We start from the raw sequence: 8878 nt of genomic DNA, 5'->3' as shown, positions 1-8878 counted from the left end.
CCACAGGAAATAATTCTCACTCCTTTTATTAGTTTTAAACATACCACATTTTGATGTATTGTTGAAGGCTTTCACGGCGGGAGAACGATGGTTGTTGTGGATTTTCTGGGCTGTATAGCCGTGGTCTTGGCATTGTAGTTCCTGACGTTTCGCAAGCAGCTGTGACTGGCATCTTCAGAGGTAGTACCAAAAAACAGATATCCCTCACCACATTTTCCTTAATGTGCATTGGTTAGCACATGTATCTTCCCATCAGGCTCCATTTCATCCACTGAGGACTAAGTTTCTCTTAAATAAACTGGCTTCACTTAGTTTGAGAGAAGCCATGTTTTCATGCAGTTCTTACTTAATTTGAGCTAGAAAGACTCAAAAATAAGTGAATAGGATTGCTGGCACTTTACCAGTTTACATCACTGCTGACAATAAACCAATTTTTAAAATTTTTTATCAACATGTATTCTAACTGTCTCACCCAAAACTAATTCTCAGTTTGGTCAGAAAAGAGATTGCTAGACACAGTGAGATCATTAAGACTTTTGGTAATTCCAGTATTTCTATTTCCCCCCAGGAACCCTGTTAAAAGAACCTGAAAAGATAATCCAGACACATCCAATTCTGTGACCAAGATTTATTCAGAACACTTTTATTTCTAGATACTTCCATAGTGGAACTGTACATGCAAAACTGCATTAGTCACAATAGATTTTACAGCAGATTCTATTCTATGGTAGAGTGGCATTTAGAATCTTTTTTACAGTATAAAAAGACTAAACATCAATACCTTGGAACTTAAGTAGGAAGATGTTAAATATTCCAATTATTTTCAGTTCCAGTACCTAGCTACTAGGTATTGTACGTTATGGATGTTCAGTTATTAGAACTTCAGAGGTTTAACATCAACATTGCAGAACACATTGGAGTTCCCTCCTTTCCTCCCTTTTTTCTTCCCTCAATCATCCTAAAACCCTGCCATTGAGACACATTAACCAATATTCCTTACTCGCCAGTATATAAGATTGTACAGTGTTATACACCAAGAAAGGACATTCCCTCAATGGCATCTCACATTACCTTTAAAAAAAAAAACCAATGTAACAAAAATAAAGGTTTAACATTTCCAAAAAATAAATATAAAGAGGGAATGCAGACAAGTGTCAAAAGACTTTTGGCAGGTCACATTCATAATATACAAAATATAACTTATTCAAAGCCAAGGGCAAAAACAAAATTATCTAAACTCTCTGAAGTAGCTGGCCATTTAATCCACTTCTTCCATACGTGATGTGTCATCATCACCCTCAAGTGGGGGCATTTCTTCAGTAACTGCTGGGCTAGCTTCTTCTGTAGCAGCATCATCCTCATCTATCCCTGTGTAAGATTACAAAATGATCACACTGTATTAATAGCTGCCTTCTATAGAAAGAACACCTTAAATAAGATCTGCTATGCCAAAAAGCACAAGGGCAGACAGGAAAAAGGATCTCAAGCAAAAAAAGAACATTCCAAGAGAACCCGCCCCCTCCAATTCACTATAAATCATTCCATTTGTTGCTAACATGGTTAAAACAGCTTACTAGAAATGGCATTTACTGTCTCATGCAAATAGAGGATTGCCCTTTTTGAGAAGGGAGTGCCAGTTCCAAGCTAGTAACTCCAGAACAAGTTCCATAGAGGCAAATATCTCATGCGTGGAAAAGATACCCTAAGAAGGTTTCCAGCCATACATCTACAAGTTCTTGGATATTGGTTTTTACTTTGGTAAATGAAATACCCATATATAGGCCAAGGAAATATGTAGCTAGGCTTTCCAGATGAGCTATGCCTTTAAAAAAACGATGTTAAAGGAAATTAACTAGGAACTAGAAAAGGTTTCACTTACCCAGACCAAGCTTGATCATCCTGTAAATGCGATTGGCATGTGTCTGAGGATCCTCTAGGCTGAAGCCAGAAGATAGGAGAGCAGTCTCATACAGCAGGATGACCAGGTCCTTCACAGACTTGTCGTTCTTATCTGCTTCTGCCTTCTGCCTCAGTGTCTCAATGATGGAATGATCAGGGTTGATCTCCAGGTGCTTTTTTGCAGCCATGTAGCCCATTGTGGAGTTGTCCCTGAGTGCTTGTGCTTTCATGATCCTCTCCATGTTAGCAGTCCAGCCATATGTACTGGTCACAATGCAGCATGGAGACGTCACTAATCGGTTGGAGACCACAACCTGAACAGGAGTACACAGAATGAGCAAGACAAGCCCCCGCAAGAGTTTTAGAACACTTTCACGCTGCTTCTCCCTTCTGCATTTCTTGCAGTGTTTTTATGAACTGAAAAACAAACTAAAACCCTGGACTATCCTGTTCCTCAGGAAAAGAAGTACAAAAAAGAAATTGACCCCACCTGGTGGAAATTCCAGAAACCTCTCAAAGTTCCTTAGCCATGAGAGATTAGTTTAATATCAACTTATATGGACAGTAACACAGTTGGTATAATCAATCCATAATTATCAGTGTTAAAGACTCTGATATAAGTAATCTCTCTCTCAAACTGCTTGAAGGTGACAAATGCTCCCAGCTATCGAAAGGAAAGGGCCATGACAAACCTGTTTGGCTGCATCAAGAATCTAGCTGACTTGGGAGAGTGCCATAAGTTCAGTGGTAGACAGCATATGCTTTGCACCTACAACACCCCAAAAAGGTCTCAGGTTCCATTCCCCTGCACACTGAGCCTAACAGGCATCTTACGCTACATATATAAGAAAGAACTTTACTGGAGTTTTCATAGTGGGTGATGCTGGAAAAACTGGGCTAAATAATCTCAGTATAATACAGCTTCATGTTTATTTTTAACAAATCATAGAAATCCTTCAGCAAAAGTCACCACTGCTTTTGAGAGACACTGGGAGAGAAGATAAAGATGTGCTGCACTTACCTTCTCTACTTTCTTTTCAAGAATGTCTTTCATGATTTTGCAGAGGCTTTCAAATTTAGCTTTCTTCTCCTCCTGTTTCTTTTTCTCCTCTTCATCTTCGGGAAGCTCCAGACCCTCTTTTGTTACTGAAACCAGAGTCTTGCCCTCAAACTCCTTTAACTGCTGTACGCAATATTCATCAATAGGCTCAATCATGTAGATTACTTCTAAACCATGTTTACGAAGACGCTCCACAAATGCAGAATTTGCTACTTGATCTTTGGTTTCACCTATGAAAAGAAAAAACTTCAGTTGAGTTTACTTCTTAAAGCCAAGCCCTGCAAAATTACCCTGACCGGTTTGTTCATACCAAGCATTATCTCAAAGAAAAATCCACTACTGGCCTTTGAACCTACAAGGTGAAACTATTGTTCTAGGAGTTTAAAGTATAGCATGTCTATTAAAAGACAATCCTATAGTTCCATTCTAGTCAATTTTGCTTCCAGTGTGTGACATGCATGAGATTTTTTGTTACCCAAGAAATCATGTTTTCTTTTAACTACTATCTTTGCAGAGTCTGTCTTAACATAAAATCTTGATTGTTTCCATTAACTGGCAGTTTGTTTAAACTACACTTACCTGTAATGTAATAAACGTGTTTCTGGTTTTCCTTCATTCGTGTACAGTAGTCTTTCAAAGACACCATCTCATCTCCTGATGCAGACGTGTAGTATCTCAACAATTCTGATAGTTTCTTGCGATTTTGTGAATCCTCATGAATTCCAAGCTAAAAGAAAAGTGAAGTTTGGTAATTTATTATGCTAGGAGTAACTCCTACACAAACCTTTAAACAGGAAGCTTAATGTACAAACTAACCTTAATGTTTTTAGAGAATTGTTCATAGAACTTCTTATAGTTTTCTTTATCTTCTGCAAGCTCAGTAAAGAGTTCCAAGCATTTCTTCACCAAGTTTTTCCGGATCACTTTTAGAATCTTGCTCTGCTGTAGCATTTCACGGGAGATATTAAGAGGTAAATCTTCTGAATCCACCACACCCCGCATAAAGTCTGTGGGAAAAAGTCTTGTTAGTCAGGTACAGATATAGAAAGAAAAATCCAAGTAATTCATAGAATGCCTGTTACAAGATTTTAAGTGCAGTAGCTATAACTGAAAGCAACTGGGCTTTTAGTTTTAGGAGGGAAAAATGCAATGATACAACAGAAAACTTGAGTTATGAAAAGCAAGATGGAAGTGTCTTCATATTCTATACAGTAACTCAAGCTTACAGACTGGAATTCACTAGAAGTAAATTCAGAACAAAATTAGAGCACCTCAGCCTGCCCAAAGTTAACTTATGTTGAGGAAAGTGAGGTTCATTGCCCATGTGCTTCCTAGGGACATCTCCTTGAAAAAACTCTCCAGGCAGCAACAGATTTACTTGAATATTTCTAGTTCATACAGCAGTTTACTTACTCAAATACTCAGGAATTAATTCTTCACAGTTATCCATGATGAATACTCTGCGCACATACAGCTTGATGTTATTCTTTTTCTTTCTGTTTTCAAACAGGTCAAAAGGTGCACGTCTTGGGACAAACAGAAGTGCTCGGAATTCAAGCTGCCCTTCTACTGAAAAGTGCTGCAAAAAGAAAGAACAGAGTTAACTATGAGATAAAAGGGGGAAAACAGCACCATCTATTTGCTTTTAAATCAAGGAAGGAGTGCATTTATCTAGCAAATGACTGAAAAACACTTCTCGTGCCTTTAAAGCACAAGCAAAACTAATATTTTAAATTTTATTTTTTACTTTATACTAAGATAGCACTATGTAGTGCCAAAATTCAGAACCGAATCCCCCAAAGCAGCAGCAAACTTACTTTTACAGCCAGGTGGTCTTCCCAGTCATTGGTCAGGCTCTTGTAGAATTCTCCATATTCTTCATTAGTAATGTCATCAGGGTTCCTGGTCCAAATTGGCTTGGTCTTGTTCAGCTCTTCCTGGTCAATGTACTTCTCCTTGATCTTTTTCTTCTTCTTCTTGTCGCCATCTTTCTTTTCTTCTTCCTCATCAGAACCAACATCCTCAATCTCTGGCTTATCTTCTGTTTTTTCTTCTTTTTCCTCTTTTTCTTCTTCCTTTTCTTCTGCCTCATCATCACTCACTTCCTTATCACGTTCTTTCTCCACCTACACAAGAATAGAGAGATGAACCAAAATCATTAAAGTGCAACAATAAGAAAGATACTTCAGTATTAAAACTGACTGTTGGAAGCCACGTAATGTGGGCTATTAAACAACATGACTAAAGGGAACCTCCACATTCAGAGGCAGTAAAACTGTAACTACCAGTAAAACTGTGTATACCAGTGCCAGGAGGCAACATCAAAGGAAGATGTCAATCTCTATGGCCTGCAGCTGGTCCTTAAAATAATTGGTTGGCCACTGTAAGACAGGACACTGATTGGGCACTGGTATGATTAAGTCAGAACACCTTATGTTCTTAAGAAAGCTGAACTGACATTTAATCTGAATTGATTCACTGTAAACCTTTAGAATTGAATTCCAACATTTTCCAGAACATTTGCAAGTATTTAAGTATTTCTTTTTTTAAAAAAAATATATATGGCACTGTTTGTAAAGCTGATTCTACATAGGTTAGAGTTAAACCAGTATTGGACATTTATTATTACGTACAACAGTAGTATTTCACAAGACCAGAACTTACAAAAAGTGTTATTGGATAGCCAATAAACTGAGAATGCTTCTTGACAATTTCCTTGATTCGTCTTTCCTCCAAATATTCTGTCTGATCCTCCTTCAGATGCAGTATAACCTTTGTGCCTCGACCCAGAGGCTCACCTGCAATATGAAGTGTCAAATTCTGCAAATGCCAGTAACAAGACTGCCTTTTTATTCTATTACATAACTTAATTTCAAATGTGACCATGCATTAAAAAAAAACTTCATTTAGTATCAACAAGCACAGACAATATTATGCTGCATCTGTAAAATGCATGTCATGTTAGCACTAAAGTCCATTTTAAAAATTAAAATTACCTGTATTTTCCCTTTCCCAGCCTTAATACAGTCTAACAACTGCATGTTAATTAGCATTATTCTAATCCTCCATTACCACTAGCACAGATAAGCAACACTTACCACTGTCCAGTCTGACAGTGAAGGAGCCCCCAGCTGAAGATTCCCAAGCATACTGCTCGTCATCATTGTGCTTGGTGATCACGGTCACTTTCTCAGCAACCAAATAGGCAGAGTAGAAGCCAACACCAAACTGACCAATCATAGAAATATCTGCACCAGCCTGCAAGGCTTCCATAAAGGCTTTGGTGCCAGACTTGGCAATAGTACCCAGGTTGTTTACCAGGTCAGCTTTGGTCATCCCAATGCCTGTATCTATAATAGTCAGAGTACGATCTTGCTTGTTGGGAATAAGATTGATCTTCAGATCTTTTCCAGAATCCAGTTTGCTTGGGTCAGTCAGGCTCTCATATCGGATTTTATCCAAAGCCTGTGTTAATAAAAACAAGGCAGCCTTTTGAGTAAAGAAACCCTGTCTGAAGTAAGCATTTGTTTTCCAACCCAAGTTTTCCAAATCTACTTACATCAGATGAATTTGAAATAATCTCCCTGAGAAAGATTTCCTTGTTGGAATAGAAAGTGTTGATGATCAAAGACATCAACTGGGCTATTTCTGCCTGAAAGGCAAACGTTTCCACATCCTCCTCCATTGGCTGATCTTGTGCATGTACTTCCTCCGGCATCTGCCAACAGATCAAGAAAACAAGATTACCAACATAAATTATCGAAAGGGACCACAAAATGATTGTTTTAGAAAACTGCAACATTCCCAAGGAAAATCCAACAACTACCTATGTGTGAGCTTTGCTTGTACTTCTTCGCCTAAATATTGGGCAAACCGAAGTTTAATTATCTGTACCAGATACTGTTCACTCAGAGTAACTTGACAAACACTTTAATACAAAAAAGGTAGTATTAAAGGGTTTTTTTATTAATAAAAGTAACTTGGATCAGTCAATGAGTGCCTGGCAATTTTAAAGAGCTCCTTTTAAAGAAACATGCAAGGTGCTTACTATGACAATTACTTGAAGGCGCTTACTATGACTTTTTCCACACCATATTGAAGATAACATATCTAATAGCAACCTCACCTTACCAGTCTCTTATAGCCCAAAAGTCAGCTTACAGCACTGTTTTGCACATGTGAGCAGTGCCAATCTTACTCGTGCACATGCTCACATAAGCACACTGTACTCTCTTAAATACCTCTCTACCGCTTCACACGCCATGTTGAACTTGTATCTGCCACATTTTTTTTAAAAAAACGATCTACCCTGTTATAGCAACCAGACAGGGCAAAACCAAAGCTGCTTCCCTTTAAAAAGCACCGAGGGACTTAAGCAGCCCTCGCATAAATTAACCAGCAGAACCACCTGGGTCAGGAGGCACTTCCTCGCCCCGATTGCACACGGCTGCAAACCGAGGGCTCGCCCGCAAAGCAGTGATCAATACAAATTATGGGGGGAAGGAATAACTGAAAAATACGAACCACCGGATAAATGAATGAATGAGCACACAGGCGACAGCCGGCGACGCCACCTGCCGGCCTCCCAACGGAAGGCGCAAGGATTCTAGAAAGTGCTAGAGCCTTCCCACCCCCACACGTCCTCTGCCGTGTGCCCCCCCCCACCTACCCGCGCTTCGAAATCCCTCCCTCCGCCCCCAGACCATCTTCTGGCCGCGCCGCACGGCCAGAACCCCACCCCCCCAATGCCTCATCCATTCTCCCCCCCTCCCCGCCAATCTCTCTAGAGCCGGTTCGATTCCCCCAGCCTGGGCCGGACCTACTTCAATGGGACCGGTTGCCTCACCCGTAACGTCTTCCTCCTTCCGTTTCTGTGCCCCCCGAAACGGTTATCCCGCCTCCCCTTTTAGGTTTGAAACCCTTAAGAAAACCACCGCTCTTCCTTTTCCTTTCGCTTCCCTAATGAAGGGAAGGTGCTTCTCTCCCACACAGGGCACCAATTTTCATGCTCCCCTCACACTGCGTCCCTCCACCTCCCTCTCCTCACACGCTCGTTTGGCGGCCCTTTTCCGTCCCCCCCCCCAATGGCCGGCGCTGCCTCGTGGCCACGCACGACCCCCCCCCCCCAAATAACGACCTCAACGCTCCCTCACAGTTCCGCTTTCCTGAGGGGGAGCACCGTATGTCTAAACCCGCCTAGAGGTTCCCCGTCCCTCATTCTCCGCCGCCCGTCCTCACCTCGGCGGCGGCTTAGCTGATCGGTCACGGCGATGGGAAAAGCCAGGAAACGCTCTCGCTCCGACTCCGCACCAACTGCACTGCGCGGTGCCCCCACCGCCCGCCTTATATAACCGCGCTCCCGCCTCTTTCCAGAACCATCGGGAACCTTCACTGACAAGAGAGGGGAGGGGGGCGGAGAGTAGGCGGAGACTCCGCCCAGCCGTCTCCTGGGGAAGAGGCGGGGCAGCGGGAGGCGCTAAGAGAAAGGCGGTGAGAAGAGGGAGCGGAGAGGAAGGGGCGCAGGCGCCGCGGCTCGAGTTCTTTTCCAACCGTCTTTCGGGCCCCAGATTGTAAACAGCACGCACGCGCCGAGCGGGAGAAGCGGGCGGGCTCTTCGGCTGGGAATCCGCATGCGCGAAAATTTGCTTCCAGAGTCTGGAGACAGCGAGGGTTTTTTTCCCCACCTTTCTGGCGCCTCTTGGAGGCGGCTGGAAGGGGGAGGGGAAGGACAGTTCTGCATGTTCGTGCGATGACATCATGCTCGCCTGTTCTCCAGAACCGTCGGGAGAGGGAGGAGCGGTTGGCCCCGCCCACGGAGAGGGGGAGGGGCTCGTTTCTCTCCTCAAAAGGCTGAGTTGTATTGTCTCCCCTCCCTCCACGATGCTCTCAGAATGTCCTAGAAGCTGAAGGCAAGCGGGG

General features: G+C 42.3%; 1 protein-coding gene across 1 annotated transcript; it reads right to left on the bottom strand.

The window, feature by feature from the left end:
* Positions 1 to 613: 613 nt before the first annotated feature.
* LOC129323905 (heat shock protein HSP 90-alpha) lies at positions 614 to 8297 on the bottom strand. The gene is made up of 11 exons (XM_054970732.1): positions 8198 to 8297; positions 6519 to 6677; positions 6058 to 6424; positions 5624 to 5757; positions 4777 to 5085; positions 4373 to 4538; positions 3776 to 3966; positions 3539 to 3686; positions 2921 to 3189; positions 1880 to 2213; positions 614 to 1368 (listed from the first exon to the last, which is right to left on the bottom strand). Exons 2-11 carry the CDS (start codon positions 6675 to 6677, stop codon positions 1259 to 1261), a joined length of 2187 nt encoding a protein of 728 aa, XP_054826707.1. The 5' UTR covers positions 8198 to 8297; the 3' UTR covers positions 614 to 1258.
* Positions 8298 to 8878: the final 581 nt, after the last annotated feature.

This window comes from Eublepharis macularius, chromosome 2 (genome assembly GCF_028583425.1).
Source record: "Eublepharis macularius isolate TG4126 chromosome 2, MPM_Emac_v1.0, whole genome shotgun sequence".
In the NCBI taxonomy this organism is placed as follows: Eukaryota; Metazoa; Chordata; class Lepidosauria; order Squamata; family Eublepharidae; genus Eublepharis; species Eublepharis macularius.
Note: the sequence above shows the minus strand (reverse complement) of the source record. Positions and strands in the feature narration are given on the sequence as shown.